Here is a 17,752-nt window from a genome sequence, read left to right as displayed (position 1 = left end):
AAACCAACTCTGAGGTTGAGGTATGGACAGATAGACCAACTCTGAGGTTGAGGTGGGGACAGTGAGACCAACTCTGAGGTTGAGGTATGGACAGATAGACCAACTCTGAGGTTGAGGTGGGGACAGGTAGACCAACTCTGAGGTTGAGGTGGGGACAGGTAGACCAACTCTGAGGTTGAGGTGGGGACAGGTAGACCAACTCTGAGGTTGAGGTGGGGACAGATAGACCAACTCTGAGGTTGAGGTGAGGACAGATAGACCAACTCTGAGGTTGAGGTGGGGACAGGTAGACCAACTCTGAGGTTGAGGTATGGACAGATAGACCAACTCTGAGGTTGAGGTGAGGACAGATAGACCAACTCTGAGGTTGAGGTGGGGACAGATAGACCAACTCTGAGGTTGAGGTGGGGACAGTTAGACCAACTCTGAGGTTGAGGTATGGACAGATAGACCAACTCTGAGGTTGAGGTGGGGACAGATAGACCAACTCTGAGGTTGAGGTGGGGACAGATAGACCAACTCTAAGGTTGAGGTGGGGACAGATAGACCAACTCTAAGGTTGAGGTGGGGACAGATAGACCAACTCTGAGGTTGAGGTGGGGACAGGTAGACCAACTCTGAGGTTGAGGTGAGGACAGATAGACCAACTCTGAGGTTGAGGTGGGGACAGAGAGACCAACTCTGAGGTTGAGGTGAGGACAGATAGACCAACTCTGAGGTTGAGGTGAGGACAGATAGACCAACTCTGAGGTTGAGGTGGGGACCGATAGACCAACTCTGAGGTTGAGGTATGGACAGATAGACCAACTCTGAGGTTGAGGTGGGGACAGATAGACCAACTCTGAGGTTGAGGTGGGGACAGATAGACCAACTCTGAGGTTGAGGTGAGGACAGATAGACCAACTCTGAGGTTGAGGTGAGGACAGATAGACTAACTCTGAGGTTGAGGTGAGGACAGATAGACCAACTCTGAGGTTGAGGTGGGGACAGATAGACCAACTCTGAGGTTGAGGTGGGGACAGATAGACCAACTCTGAGGTTGAGGTGGGGACAGTTAGACCAACTCTGAGGTTGAGGTATGGACAGATAGACCAACTCTGAGGTTGAGGTGGGGACAGATAGACCAACTCTGAGGTTGAGGTGGGGACAGATAGACCAACTCTGAGGTTGAGGTGGGGACAGATAGACCAACTCTGAGGTTGAGGTGGGGACAGATAGACCAACTCTGAGGTTGAGGTGGGGACAGATAGACCAACTCTGAGGTTGAGGTGGGGACAGATAGACCAACTCTGAAGTTGAGGTGGGGACAGTTAGACCAACTCTGAGGTTGAGGTGGGGACAGTTAGACCAACTCTGAGGTTGAGGTGGGGACAGATAGACCAACTCTGAGGTTGAGGTGAGGACAGATAGACCAACTCTGAGGTTGAGGTGAGGACAGATAGACCAACTCTGAGGTTGAGGTATGGACAGATAGACCAACTCTGAGGTTGAGGTATGGACAGATAAACCAACTCTGAGGTTGAGGTATGGACAGATAGACCAACTCTGAGGTTGAGGTGGGGACAGTGAGACCAACTCTGAGGTTGAGGTATGGACAGATAGACCAACTCTGAGGTTGAGGTGGGGACAGGTAGACCAACTCTGAGGTTGAGGTGGGGACAGGTAGACCAACTCTGAGGTTGAGGTGGGGACAGGTAGACCAACTCTGAGGTTGAGGTGGGGACAGATAGACCAACTCTGAGGTTGAGGTGGGGACAGATAGACCAACTCTGAGGTTGAGGTGAGGACAGATAGACCAACTCTGAGGTTGAGGTGGGGACAGGTAGACCAACTCTGAGGTTGAGGTGGGGACAGTTAGACCAACTCTGAGGTTGAGGTATGGACAGATAGACCAACTCTGAGGTTGAGGTATGGACAGATAGACCAACTCTGAGGTTGAGGTGGGGACAGGTAGACCAACTCTGAGGTTGAGGTGGGGACAGATAGACCAACTCTGAGGTTGAGGTGGGGACAGATAGACCAACTCTGAGGTTGAGGTGGGGACAGTTAGACCAACTCTGAGGTTGAGGTATGGACAGATAGACCAACTCTGAGGTTGAGGTATGGACAGATAGACCAACTCTGAGGTTGAGGTGGGGACAGATAGACCAACTCTGAGGTTGAGGTGGGGACAGATAGACCAACTCTGAGGTTGAGGTGGGGACAGTTAGACCAACTCTGAGGTTGAGGTGGGGACAGTTAGACCAACTCTGAGGTTGAGGTGAGGACAGATAGACCAACTCTGAGGTTGAGGTATTGACAGATAGACCAACTCTGAGGTTGAGGTATGGACAGATAGACCAACTCTGAGGTTGAGGTATGGACAGATAGACCAACTCTGAGGTTGAGGTGGGGACAGGTAGACCACTCTGAGGTTGAGGTGGGGACAGTTAGACCAACTCTGAGGTTGAGGTGGGGACAGATAGACCAACTCTGAGGTTGAGGTGGGGACAGATAGACCAACTCTGAGGTTGAGGTGAGGACAGATAGACCAACTCTGAGGTTGAGGTGGGGACAGTTAGACCAACTCTGAGGTTGAGGTGGGGACAGTTAGACCAACTCTGAGGTTGAGGTGGGGACAGGTAGACCAACTCTGAGGTTGAGGTGGGGACAGGTAGACCAACTCTGAGGTTGAGGTATGGACAGTTAGACCAACTCTGAGGTTGAGGTGGGGACAGATAGACCAACTCTGAGGTTGAGGTGAGGACAGATAGACCAACTCTGAGGTTGAGGTGAGGACAGATAGACCAACTCTGAGGTTGAGGTGAGGACAGATAGACCAACTCTGAGGTTGAGGTGAGGACAGATAGACCAACTCTGAGGTTGAGGTGGGGACAGATAGACCAACTCTGAGGTTGAGGTGGGGACAGGTAGACCAACTCTGAGGTTGAGGTGGGGACAGATAGACCAACTCTGAGGTTGAGGTGGGGACAGTTAGACCAACTCTGAGGTTGAGGTATGGACAGATAGACCAACTCTGAGGTTGAGGTGGGGACAGGTAGACCAACTCTGAGGTTGAGGTATGGACAGTTAGACCAACTCTGAGGTTGAGGTGGGGACAGATAGACCAACTCTGAGGTTGAGGTGAGGACAGATAGACCAACTCTGAGGTTGAGGTGAGGACAGATAGACCAACTCTGAGGTTGAGGTGGGGACAGATAGACCAACTCTGAAGTTGAGGTGGGGACAGTTAGACCAACTCTGAGGTTGAGGTGGGGACAGTTAGACCAACTCTGAGGTTGAGGTGGGGACAGATAGACCAACTCTGAGGTTGAGGTGAGGACAGATAGACCAACTCTGAGGTTGAGGTGAGGACAGATAGACCAACTCTGAGGTTGAGGTATGGACAGATAGACCAACTCTGAGGTTGAGGTATGGACAGATAAACCAACTCTGAGGTTGAGGTATGGACAGATAGACCAACTCTGAGGTTGAGGTGGGGACAGTGAGACCAACTCTGAGGTTGAGGTATGGACAGATAGACCAACTCTGAGGTTGAGGTGGGGACAGGTAGACCAACTCTGAGGTTGAGGTGGGGACAGGTAGACCAACTCTGAGGTTGAGGTGGGGACAGGTAGACCAACTCTGAGGTTGAGGTGGGGACAGATAGACCAACTCTGAGGTTGAGGTGAGGACAGATAGACCAACTCTGAGGTTGAGGTGGGGACAGGTAGACCAACTCTGAGGTTGAGGTATGGACAGATAGACCAACTCTGAGGTTGAGGTGAGGACAGATAGACCAACTCTGAGGTTGAGGTGGGGACAGATAGACCAACTCTGAGGTTGAGGTGGGGACAGTTAGACCAACTCTGAGGTTGAGGTATGGACAGATAGACCAACTCTGAGGTTGAGGTGGGGACAGATAGACCAACTCTGAGGTTGAGGTGGGGACAGATAGACCAACTCTAAGGTTGAGGTGGGGACAGATAGACCAACTCTAAGGTTGAGGTGGGGACAGATAGACCAACTCTGAGGTTGAGGTGGGGACAGGTAGACCAACTCTGAGGTTGAGGTGAGGACAGATAGACCAACTCTGAGGTTGAGGTGGGGACAGAGAGACCAACTCTGAGGTTGAGGTGAGGACAGATAGACCAACTCTGAGGTTGAGGTGAGGACAGATAGACCAACTCTGAGGTTGAGGTGGGGACCGATAGACCAACTCTGAGGTTGAGGTATGGACAGATAGACCAACTCTGAGGTTGAGGTGGGGACAGATAGACCAACTCTGAGGTTGAGGTGGGGACAGATAGACCAACTCTGAGGTTGAGGTGAGGACAGATAGACCAACTCTGAGGTTGAGGTGAGGACAGATAGACTAACTCTGAGGTTGAGGTGAGGACAGATAGACCAACTCTGAGGTTGAGGTGGGGACAGATAGACCAACTCTGAGGTTGAGGTGGGGACAGATAGACCAACTCTGAGGTTGAGGTGGGGACAGTTAGACCAACTCTGAGGTTGAGGTATGGACAGATAGACCAACTCTGAGGTTGAGGTGGGGACAGATAGACCAACTCTGAGGTTGAGGTGGGGACAGATAGACCAACTCTGAGGTTGAGGTGGGGACAGATAGACCAACTCTGAGGTTGAGGTGGGGACAGATAGACCAACTCTGAGGTTGAGGTGGGGACAGATAGACCAACTCTGAGGTTGAGGTGGGGACAGATAGACCAACTCTGAAGTTGAGGTGGGGACAGTTAGACCAACTCTGAGGTTGAGGTGGGGACAGTTAGACCAACTCTGAGGTTGAGGTGGGGACAGATAGACCAACTCTGAGGTTGAGGTGAGGACAGATAGACCAACTCTGAGGTTGAGGTGAGGACAGATAGACCAACTCTGAGGTTGAGGTATGGACAGATAGACCAACTCTGAGGTTGAGGTATGGACAGATAAACCAACTCTGAGGTTGAGGTATGGACAGATAGACCAACTCTGAGGTTGAGGTGGGGACAGTGAGACCAACTCTGAGGTTGAGGTATGGACAGATAGACCAACTCTGAGGTTGAGGTGGGGACAGGTAGACCAACTCTGAGGTTGAGGTGGGGACAGGTAGACCAACTCTGAGGTTGAGGTGGGGACAGGTAGACCAACTCTGAGGTTGAGGTGGGGACAGATAGACCAACTCTGAGGTTGAGGTGGGGACAGATAGACCAACTCTGAGGTTGAGGTGAGGACAGATAGACCAACTCTGAGGTTGAGGTGGGGACAGGTAGACCAACTCTGAGGTTGAGGTGGGGACAGTTAGACCAACTCTGAGGTTGAGGTATGGACAGATAGACCAACTCTGAGGTTGAGGTATGGACAGATAGACCAACTCTGAGGTTGAGGTGGGGACAGGTAGACCAACTCTGAGGTTGAGGTGGGGACAGATAGACCAACTCTGAGGTTGAGGTGGGGACAGATAGACCAACTCTGAGGTTGAGGTGGGGACAGTTAGACCAACTCTGAGGTTGAGGTATGGACAGATAGACCAACTCTGAGGTTGAGGTATGGACAGATAGACCAACTCTGAGGTTGAGGTGGGGACAGATAGACCAACTCTGAGGTTGAGGTGGGGACAGATAGACCAACTCTGAGGTTGAGGTGGGGACAGTTAGACCAACTCTGAGGTTGAGGTGGGGACAGTTAGACCAACTCTGAGGTTGAGGTGAGGACAGATAGACCAACTCTGAGGTTGAGGTATTGACAGATAGACCAACTCTGAGGTTGAGGTATGGACAGATAGACCAACTCTGAGGTTGAGGTATGGACAGATAGACCAACTCTGAGGTTGAGGTGGGGACAGGTAGACCACTCTGAGGTTGAGGTGGGGACAGTTAGACCAACTCTGAGGTTGAGGTGGGGACAGATAGACCAACTCTGAGGTTGAGGTGGGGACAGATAGACCAACTCTGAGGTTGAGGTGAGGACAGATAGACCAACTCTGAGGTTGAGGTGGGGACAGTTAGACCAACTCTGAGGTTGAGGTGGGGACAGTTAGACCAACTCTGAGGTTGAGGTGGGGACAGGTAGACCAACTCTGAGGTTGAGGTGGGGACAGGTAGACCAACTCTGAGGTTGAGGTATGGACAGTTAGACCAACTCTGAGGTTGAGGTGGGGACAGATAGACCAACTCTGAGGTTGAGGTGAGGACAGATAGACCAACTCTGAGGTTGAGGTGAGGACAGATAGACCAACTCTGAGGTTGAGGTGAGGACAGATAGACCAACTCTGAGGTTGAGGTGAGGACAGATAGACCAACTCTGAGGTTGAGGTGGGGACAGATAGACCAACTCTGAGGTTGAGGTGGGGACAGGTAGACCAACTCTGAGGTTGAGGTGGGGACAGATAGACCAACTCTGAGGTTGAGGTGGGGACAGTTAGACCAACTCTGAGGTTGAGGTATGGACAGATAGACCAACTCTGAGGTTGAGGTGGGGACAGGTAGACCAACTCTGAGGTTGAGGTATGGACAGTTAGACCAACTCTGAGGTTGAGGTGGGGACAGATAGACCAACTCTGAGGTTGAGGTGAGGACAGATAGACCAACTCTGAGGTTGAGGTGAGGACAGATAGACCAACTCTGAGGTTGAGGTGAGGACAGATAGACCAACTCTGAGGTTGAGGTGAGGACAGATAGACCAACTCTGAGGTTGAGGTGAGGACAGTTAGACCAACTCTGAGGTTGAGGTATGGACAGATAGACCAACTCTGAGGTTGAGGTGGGGACAGGTAGACCAACTCTGAGGTTGAGGTGGGGACAGATAGACCAACTCTGAGGTTGAGGTGGGGACAGATAGACCAACTCTGAGGTTGAGGTGGGGACAGATAGACCAACTCTGAGGTTGAGGTATGGACAGATAGACCAACTCTGAGGTTGAGGTATGGACAGATAGACCAACTCTGAGGTTGAGGTATTGACAGATAGACCAACTCTGAGGTTGAGGTATGGACAGATAGACCAACTCTGAGGTTGAGGTATGGACAGATAGACCAACTCTGAGGTTGAGGTGGGGACAGTGAGACCAACTCTGAGGTTGAGGTATGGACAGATAGACCAACTCTGAGGTTGAGGTGGGGACAGGTAGACCAACTCTGAGGTTGAGGTGGGGACAGATAGACCAACTCTGAGGTTGAGGTGGGGACAGATAGACCAACTCTGAGGTTGAGGTGGGGACAGGTAGACCAACTCTGAGGTTGAGGTATGGACAGTTAGACCAACTCTGAGGTTGAGGTGGGGACAGATAGACCAACTCTGAGGTTGAGGTGGGGACAGGTAGACCAACTCTGAGGTTGAGGTGGGGACAGATAGACCAACTCTGAGGTTGAGGTGGGGACAGTTAGACCAACTCTGAGGTTGAGGTATGGACAGATAGACCAACTCTGAGGTTGAGGTGGGGACAGGTAGACCAACTCTGAGGTTGAGGTATGGACAGTTAGACCAACTCTGAGGTTGAGGTGGGGACAGATAGACCAACTCTGAGGTTGAGGTGAGGACAGATAGACCAACTCTGAGGTTGAGGTGAGGACAGATAGACCAACTCTGAGGTTGAGGTGAGGACAGATAGACCAACTCTGAGGTTGAGGTGAGGACAGTTAGACCAACTCTGAGGTTGAGGTATGGACAGATAGACCAACTCTGAGGTTGAGGTGGGGACAGGTAGACCAACTCTGAGGTTGAGGTGGGGACAGATAGACCAACTCTGAGGTTGAGGTGGGGACAGATAGACCAACTCTGAGGTTGAGGTGGGGACAGATAGACCAACTCTGAGGTTGAGGTATGGACAGATAGACCAACTCTGAGGTTGAGGTATGGACAGATAGACCAACTCTGAGGTTGAGGTATTGACAGATAGACCAACTCTGAGGTTGAGGTATGGACAGATAGACCAACTCTGAGGTTGAGGTATGGACAGATAGACCAACTCTGAGGTTGAGGTGGGGACAGTGAGACCAACTCTGAGGTTGAGGTATGGACAGATAGACCAACTCTGAGGTTGAGGTGGGGACAGGTAGACCAACTCTGAGGTTGAGGTGGGGACAGATAGACCAACTCTGAGGTTGAGGTGGGGACAGATAGACCAACTCTGAGGTTGAGGTGGGGACAGTTAGACCAACTCTGAGGTTGAGGTATGGACAGATAGACCAACTCTGAGGTTGAGGTATGGACAGATAGACCAACTCTGAGGTTGAGGTGGGGACAGGTAGACCAACTCTGAGGTTGAGGTATGGACAGTTAGACCAACTCTGAGGTTGAGGTGGGGACAGATAGACCAACTCTGAGGTTGAGGTGAGGACAGATAGACCAACTCTGAGGTTGAGGTGAGGACAGATAGACCAACTCTGAGGTTGAGGTGAGGACAGTTAGACCAACTCTGAGGTTGAGGTATGGACAGATAGACCAACTCTGAGGTTGAGGTGGGGACAGGTAGACCAACTCTGAGGTTGAGGTGGGGACAGATAGACCAACTCTGAGGTTGAGGTGGGGACAGATAGACCAACTCTGAGGTTGAGGTGGGGACAGATAGACCAACTCTGAGGTTGAGGTATGGACAGATAGACCAACTCTGAGGTTGAGGTGAGGACAGATAGACCAACTCTGAGGTTGAGGTGGGGACAGATAGACCAACTCTGAGGTTGAGGTGGGGACAGTTAGACCAACTCTGAGGTTGAGGTATGGACAGATAGACCAACTCTGAGGTTGAGGTGGGGACAGATAGACCAACTCTGAGGTTGAGGTGGGGACAGATAGACCAACTCTAAGGTTGAGGTGGGGACAGATAGACCAACTCTAAGGTTGAGGTGGGGACAGATAGACCAACTCTGAGGTTGAGGTGGGGACAGGTAGACCAACTCTGAGGTTGAGGTGAGGACAGATAGACCAACTCTGAGGTTGAGGTGGGGACAGAGAGACCAACTCTGAGGTTGAGGTGAGGACAGATAGACCAACTCTGAGGTTGAGGTGAGGACAGATAGACCAACTCTGAGGTTGAGGTGGGGACCGATAGACCAACTCTGAGGTTGAGGTATGGACAGATAGACCAACTCTGAGGTTGAGGTGGGGACAGATAGACCAACTCTGAGGTTGAGGTGGGGACAGATAGACCAACTCTGAGGTTGAGGTGAGGACAGATAGACCAACTCTGAGGTTGAGGTGAGGACAGATAGACTAACTCTGAGGTTGAGGTGAGGACAGATAGACCAACTCTGAGGTTGAGGTGGGGACAGATAGACCAACTCTGAGGTTGAGGTGGGGACAGATAGACCAACTCTGAGGTTGAGGTGGGGACAGTTAGACCAACTCTGAGGTTGAGGTATGGACAGATAGACCAACTCTGAGGTTGAGGTGGGGACAGATAGACCAACTCTGAGGTTGAGGTGGGGACAGATAGACCAACTCTGAGGTTGAGGTGGGGACAGATAGACCAACTCTGAGGTTGAGGTGGGGACAGATAGACCAACTCTGAGGTTGAGGTGGGGACAGATAGACCAACTCTGAGGTTGAGGTGAGGACAGATAGACCAACTCTGAGGTTGAGGTGGGGACAGATAGACCAACTCTGAGGTTGAGGTGGGGACAGATAGACCAACTCTGAGGTTGAGGTGGGGACAGTTAGACCAACTCTGAGGTTGAGGTGGGGACAGTTAGACCAACTCTGAGGTTGAGGTGAGGACAGATAGACCAACTCTGAGGTTGAGGTGGGGACAGATAGACCAACTCTGAGGTTGAGGTGGGGACAGTTAGACCAACTCTGAGGTTGAGGTATGGACAGATAGACCAACTCTGAGGTTGAGGTATGGACAGATAGACCAACTCTGAGGTTGAGGTATGGACAGATAAACCAACTCTGAGGTTGAGGTATGGACAGATAGACCAACTCTGAGGTTGAGGTGGGGACAGTGAGACCAACTCTGAGGTTGAGGTATGGACAGATAGACCAACTCTGAGGTTGAGGTGGGGACAGGTAGACCAACTCTGAGGTTGAGGTGGGGACAGGTAGACCAACTCTGAGGTTGAGGTGAGGACAGATAGACCAACTCTGAGGTTGAGGTGGGGACAGATAGACCAACTCTGAGGTTGAGGTGGGGACAGATAGACCAACTCTGAGGTTGAGGTGGGGACAGTTAGACCAACTCTGAGGTTGAGGTGGGGACAGGTAGACCAACTCTGAGGTTGAGGTGAGGACAGATAGACCAACTCTGAGGTTGAGGTGGGGACAGATAGACCAACTCTGAGGTTGAGGTGGGGACAGATAGACCAACTCTGAGGTTGAGGTGGGGACAGTTAGACCAACTCTGAGGTTGAGGTGGGGACAGTTAGACCAACTCTGAGGTTGAGGTGAGGACAGATAGACCAACTCTGAGGTTGAGGTGGGGACAGATAGACCAACTCTGAGGTTGAGGTGGGGACAGTTAGACCAACTCTGAGGTTGAGGTATGGACAGATAGACCAACTCTGAGGTTGAGGTATGGACAGATAGACCAACTCTGAGGTTGAGGTATGGACAGATAGACCAACTCTGAGGTTGAGGTGGGGACAGTGAGACCAACTCTGAGGTTGAGGTATGGACAGATAGACCAACTCTGAGGTTGAGGTATGGACAGATAAACCAACTCTGAGGTTGAGGTATGGACAGATAGACCAACTCTGAGGTTGAGGTATGGACAGATAGACCAACTCTGAGGTTGAGGTATGGACAGATAGACCAACTCTGAGGTTGAGGTGGGGACAGTTAGACCAACTCTGAGGTTGAGGTGGGGACAGTTAGACCAACTCTGAGGTTGAGGTGGGGACAGATAGACCAACTCTGAGGTTGAGGTATTGACAGATAGACCAACTCTGAGGTTGAGGTATGGGATAGACCAACTAGACAGACAGATAGACCAACTCTGAGGTTGAGGTGAGGACAGATAGACCAACTCTGAGGTTGAGGTGAGGACAGATAGACCAACTCTGAGGTTGAGGTGAGGACAGATAGACCAACTCTGAGGTTGAGGTGGGGACAGATAGACCAACTCTGAGGTTGAGGTGGGGACAGATAGACCAACTCTAAGGTTGAGGTGGGGACAGATAGACCAACTCTAAGGTTGAGGTGGGGACAGATAGACCAACTCTGAGGTTGAGGTGGGGACAGATAGACCAACTCTGAGGTTGAGGTGGGGACAGTTAGACCAACTCTGAGGTTGAGGTATGAACAGATAGACCAACTCTGAGGTTGAGGTGGGGACAGATAGACCAACTCTGAGGTTGAGGTATTGACAGATAGACCAACTCTTGAGGTTGAGGTATGGACAGATAGACCAACTCTTGAGGTTGAGGTATGGACAGATAGACCAACTCTGAGGTTGAGGTATGGACAGATAGACCAACTCTGAGGTTGAGGTGGGGACAGATAGACCAACTCTGAGGTTGAGGTATGGACAGATAGACCAACTCTGAGGTTGAGGTGGGGACAGATAGACCAACTCTGAGGTTGAGGTATGGACAGATAGACCAACTCTGAGGTTGAGGTATGGACAGATAGACCAACTCTGAGGTTGAGGTGGGGACAGATAGACCAACTCTGAGGTTGAGGTGGGGACAGATAGACTAACTGTGTATGTGATTGTGCATGTACAACTGATGTGTAGGTGCGTGCACATGAGTGTGCTTCTGATTCTGTGTGTGTTACTGTACAAGTATATAACTTTGTGGGTAAGATAGTGTGTATATGTGTTATTATGGATGATTGTGATAGTGTGTGTGTGTGTGTGTGTGTGTGTGTGTGTGTGTGTGTGTGTGTGTGTGTGTGTGTGAATGTGAGAGTATGTCTGTGTGTGTGCTGTGTAGGGACAGCTATAATTCACTGACCCTTGCAGTCCTGTACCCTGCTGAGGTCAATGCTGCCACAGTAACACTACACTGACCAGCAACAGTTCCCATAGCAACTGTTCCCTAGAGCCATTGCCTGTCTCCTGACAACTATCCAGCCAGGCTCCATCAACAAAGTGTGACACACAGCGACCCACCTACACCCATTATTATGTTATTTCCTGATTAACACATGTGCTTGTATATATATATTCTTAGGTATTTTAATGACATATTTGGCATTCTTAGCGAGGAGCAAAGCAAGTTTTTCATTGTGTCCAAGGAAACCTGTTTCCTCTGTGCACATGAAAAACACTTTGAACTTGAACACATACACACTCCCTCACACCCACACACCGACCCACACACACACACACACACACACACACACACACACACACACATAATCACCTCCCTCACACACACACACACACACACACACACCCCCACACCCTCCCACGCCTACATACCCATACACACTGTCCCACCCCCAAACACACACACGTGTATGTGTATATATATATGTGTATGTATATATAAAAACTAAATTAATTCAAACCTAACATACACTTCGACACTAGGATGTCTGTAGTATCTAGTAACTGCACACACAATGACGCACACATACACACACACACACACAATCCTCTCAACTGACAGTGCATAATAGCATTTCCAGGAACACTGTATGAGTACATGGGATTCAGCTCACAGACAGGAAACATGTTAGGCCTTAATGAATGTCCATAGTGCCCAAAGTATCAAACACACACACACACACACACACACCCAAACACACACACACACACACTCTCTTTTACACAAACACACTCAGTCTCTTTCACACATACACATAAACACACTCACAAAGTCACACACACTCACAGGTGAAAGTTGATGTTGAAAGTCATGTGGTCAAAAATAAGCATCCTAAAGAATCCCCTCTGTCGCCATCCATTATTCATCACACACACTCTCTCACACACACACAGACACACACACACACACACACAAACACACACACACACACACACACTCTAGCAGATAAAAGCTCCAAACTTCAGTCCTGTCTTCCACTTCTCTATTTCTGACCAGTGTCCCAAAGGCAACTGTAGCCTGTCTGGCTCAGATACATTACAGAAAGCGGGAACACTGTGTGTGTGTGTGTGTGTGTGTGTGTGTACCTACAGGCAGACAGGGGCCTGCTCTTCAGGCTTTCTGGGAAAGATACGAACAAGCCCTCACTTTCCCAACACAGTGAATACAGAATGAGAAGTGAGAAGTGACGTGGAGGAGGAGGGGGGCATGGATGTGGGCGGGGCAACACTGATGTGGGCGGGGCAATACTTATGTGGGCGGGGCAACACTAAAGTGAGCTGCACCACCAAGCTCACTAGCTGATGTGCTAGAACCGAACAGCACAGAGTTAGCAGACTAAACAAAATGCAAAAAGAATGAAAACACTGAATTATTAACTATCACATCTCGTCTGAGGTGACATAATATTAGTAGGGGCCAGATTAGCTCGACTGAGCTGAAGTTAGACCAGAACTCTCATCTATAGTACCACAAAACCCAATCACTCGCCATCTTAGCCTAGCACACTAGAGCATACTAAAACAACTCCAAATTCAAAATATCACACACACACACACACACACACACACACACACACACACACACACACACACACAAAGATTTTAAAAATCTAATGAATCACATCATGACATCATTCTGCTGTCTTGGCTGATATGTGCTCAGAACAGGCACTGATAACAGGGCTAGCACTTATGACATTTGTATTTGCCCACTCTTATCAGAGTGCTCGTGTGTGTGTAAGTGGGGTGTGTATAGGGGTTGTGTGTGTGTGTGTGTGTGTGTGTGTGTGTGTGTGTGTGTGTGTGTGTGTGTGTATAAAACCACGCTGCTGTGCTGTTCGCTTTCTTAATGTGTTTAGACTGTAAGTAAGAGTGCCTGACCAGCCAGCTCACCACACCATCATACAGATAATTGGTTAATGCTTTCAGACACACACACCCCCACCCAAACACACACACCCCCAAACACACACACACACACACACCCACCCAAACACACACACACACACCCAAACACACACACCCACCCACCCAAACACACACACACACACACGCGCACCCCCACCCAAACACACACACACCTCCACACACACACACACCCCCACCCAAACACACACACACACGCACACCCAAACACACACACACACACGCACACGCACACCCCCACCCAAACACACACACACACACACACACACACACACACACACCCACCCAAACACACACACACACACACACTTACGAGAGCTGGCCGTGTCCACGTACTGAGGGAGATATGGGGCCCACATGTCAATGGTGTCCTTCCTGCCTGACTGACCAATCCTGCGCAGCTCTGCCAGCAGCAGTGCTTGTGCTGCTTCTCTCAACTGCAACACACACACACACACACACACACACACACACACACACACACACACACACACACCAAAACATGTATCAATAATGTCATGAAAATAGAATGAGAAAAGTTATAACTGTTTAGTCTATCAAATCATCAAATCTATTGGTGTTTTGGTTCAGCACTGGGTTATAAATATGACTTCACAAATTTAAACAAATGATAACACAATATATGCAAATAACAAAATACCCAAATTATATGTGAACAGGGGAGGCTCAGATGGAACAGGTGACTTAAAAATGCTTAACAAAGTCTTTTTCTGTTTGCTTTAGCCTTTATCATTCTCCGTTTCTCTGTCCTCCTCAGTGAAGGGACAGTGTGAAGATGTTTCTCTGTCCTCCTCAGTGAAGGGACAGTGTGGAGATGTTTCTCTGTCCTCCTCAGTGAAGGGATAGTGTGAAGATGTTTCTCTGTCCACCTCAGTGAAGGGACAGTGTGGAGATGTTTCTCTATCCACCTCAATGAAGGGACAGTGTGAAGATGTTTCTCTGTCCTCCTCAGTGAAGGGACAGTGTGGAGATGTTTCTCTGTCCTCCTCAGTGAAGGGACAGTGTGGAGATGTTTCTCTGTCCTCCTCAGTGAAGGGACAGTGTGGAGATGTTTCTCTGTCCACCTCAGTGAAGGGACAGTGTGGAGATGTTTCTCTGTCCTCCTCAGTGAAGGGACAGTGTGGAGATGTTTCTCTGTCCTCCTCAGTGAAGGGACAGTGTGGAGATGTTTCTCTGTCCACCTCAGTGATGGGACAGTGTGGAGATGTTTCTCTGTCCTCCTCAGTGAAGGGACAGTGTGGAGATGTTTCTCTGTCCACCTCAGTGAAGGGACAGTGTGGAGATGTTTCTCTGTCCACCTCAGTGAAGGGAAAGTGTGGAGATGTTTCTCTGTCCTCCTCAGTGAAGGGACAGTGTGGAGATGTTTCTCTGTCCTCCTCAGTGAAGGGACAGTGTGGAGATGTTTCTCTGTCCACCTCAGTGAAGGGACAGTGTGGATATGTTTCTCTGTCCTCCTCAGTGAAGGGACAGTGTGGAGATGTTTCTCTGTCCTCCTCAGTGAAGGGACAGTGTGGAGATGTTTCTCTGTCCTCCTCAGTGAAGGGACAGTGTGAAGATGTTTCTCTGTCCTCCTCAGTGAAGGGACAGTGTGGAGATGTTTCTCTGTCCTCCTCAGTGAAGGGACAGTGTGGAGATGTTTTACTGTCCTCCTCAGTGAAGGGACAGTGTGGAGATGTTTCTCTGTCCTCCTCAGTGAAGGGACAGTGTGGAGATGTTTCTCTGTCCACCTCAGTGAAGGGACAGTGTTGAGATGTTTCTCTGTCCTCCTCAGTGAAGGGACAGTGTGGAGATGTTTCTCTGTCCACCTCAGTGAAGGGACAGTGTGGAGATGTTTCTCTGTCCTCCTCAGTGAAGGGACAGTGTGGAGATGTTTCTCTGTCCTCCTCAGTGAAGGGACAGTGTGAAGATGTTTCTCTGTCCTCCTCAGTGAAGGGACAGTGTGGAGATGTTTTACTGTCCTCCTCAGTGAAGGGACAGTGTGGAGATGTTTCTCTGTCCTCCTCAGTGAAGGGACAGTGTGGAGATGTTTCTCTGTCCACCTCAGTGAAGGGACAGTGTGGAGATGTTTCTCTGTCCTCCTCAGTGAAGGGACAGTGTGGAGATGTTTCTCTGTCCACCTCAGTGAAGGGACAGTGTGGAGATGTTTCTCTGTCCTCCTCAGTGAAGGGACAGTGTGAAGATGTTTCTCTGTCCTCCTCAGTGAAGGGACAGTGTGGAGATGTTTCTCTGTCCACCTCAGTGAAGGGACAGTGTGGAGATGTTTCTCTGTCCTCCTCAGTGAAGGGACAGTGTGGAGATGTTTCTCTGTCCTCCTCAGTGAAGGGACAGTGTGAAGATGTTTCTCTGTCCTCCTCAGTGAAAGGACAGTGTGGAGATGTTTCTGGGATGGACCTCTGTGTGTTCCTTTGTCAGGCAACCATCTCTCTGTCTGGGTACATTTAAAACTAAAGGGGGTGTCAGAAAACACCCTCTTTAGTAGGAAGCCTGTGTGTGTGTGTGTGTGTGTGTGTGTGTGTGTGTGTGTGTGTGTGTGTGTGTGTGTGGAAACACACCTCCAAGCAGCGATCCTGCCACCTGCGTGCAAGCATCTCTAGTAGAGGAGGTCTGAACTTATCAAGGCCCAGCAAATCAGGGAGCATCACACAGTGCATGGCAGCTAGCTGACTCCATCCTAGTGGAGAACACACACACACACACACACACACCGCACAGGAAGGCATCAACACAAACTAATCTGAAGATGGGTGAGAGACCCAGAGAGAGAGAGAACGAGAGAGAGAGAGAGAGAGAGAGAGAGAGAGAGAGAGACAGACAGACAGATCAACCCACAACAAGACTGAGGAGGGAACCGCGTCAAAAGATCAAAACCATCACAACGCAGTCACATATATTAGAAATATATGGAAGGCTTTCAGAACAAAGAAATGCCAAACACTCCATAGACAAAGGCGACCAAATTGCAAAGGCATTCTTGCAATTTCCTCATGAAATTACATACTTACCTTCATGAGAATGAAATAATTTCAAAGGAATAAGCATGAAACACACCAGAGTCTGTGAGGACAAGCACGACCTTTCAAAACTCATTCTGTCTTTCTACTTCCTTCAATGAAAAATGTAAATGTATCTAAAATACAAGTCAGCCCTGAAGTGCTCATAAAAGAATCATGTGAAATCGTGTAAAATGTAAACTTTATGGAAACCTGAAGAAAACCTACAAAAAGAAAGGGGACTACAGAATAAATCTTCCAGAGGAAACACATTTTATTTAAACATTACTGAACATCCCCTCACACCACTGCTCAAAGTATATTCTGGTCAAGTGATTTTAAATAGCGCGAATGGTTTAAAAGTGTGTATGTCCAGGAGAAACAGCTGTGGGGGTCGATTTCTGATGAAAGAAAAACTGAATCTAGAGCCACGAGCCCCAGTGTCAGACATGATGATCGGCAACTTTTCTAGAATCCAGGACATTTGACAGAAAAGCAAAGGAGGTCAATCCCGTGTGTTATAAATAATGTTTGGCATAAATTCTACATTTATTTCTGCTGGGCAGAAATCAAGGAAGAATCAAAAGGGCATTTTTATCAAGAACAGAATGAAGTGTGTGTGTGTGTGTGTGTGTGTGTGTGTGTGTGTGTGTGTGTGTGTGCGCGCGCACGCATGATGCAAAGGTTGCAATGGCTACAGCTGTCCGACTGGAACAGAGGAAGGAAACACGTCGACAGTGGTGTGTATGCACAGAGCAGGATTCTAGAGACGGACACACACACAGGACGTAAAGCCCAAAGGGCAGGATTCAGTACGAAAAGGGACCACACCAAGACAGAGCTGATACACA

The 17,752-nt window shown here is 49.5% G+C and overlaps 1 protein-coding gene across 2 annotated transcripts in view; it reads right to left on the bottom strand.

Annotated features, from left to right (window-relative positions):
* The window catches only part of wdr7 (WD repeat domain 7), a 138,406-nt gene that overhangs the window by 60,806 nt on the left and 59,848 nt on the right, over window positions 1–17,752 (bottom strand). For both annotated transcript variants that reach the window (XM_076992990.1, XM_076992991.1), the window contains exons 19-20: window positions 16,464–16,582; window positions 14,204–14,327 (exon numbers count right to left, since the gene is read on the bottom strand). In XM_076992990.1, coding sequence (XP_076849105.1) covers window positions 14,204–14,327; window positions 16,464–16,582 — 243 coding nt within the window. The remainder of the gene's footprint in view (window positions 1–14,203; window positions 14,328–16,463; window positions 16,583–17,752) is intronic.

This window comes from Brachyhypopomus gauderio, unplaced genomic scaffold, assembly GCF_052324685.1.
Source record: "Brachyhypopomus gauderio isolate BG-103 unplaced genomic scaffold, BGAUD_0.2 sc102, whole genome shotgun sequence".
In the NCBI taxonomy this organism is placed as follows: Eukaryota; Metazoa; Chordata; class Actinopteri; order Gymnotiformes; family Hypopomidae; genus Brachyhypopomus; species Brachyhypopomus gauderio.
This window is presented reverse-complemented; position numbering and strand designations above follow the sequence as displayed.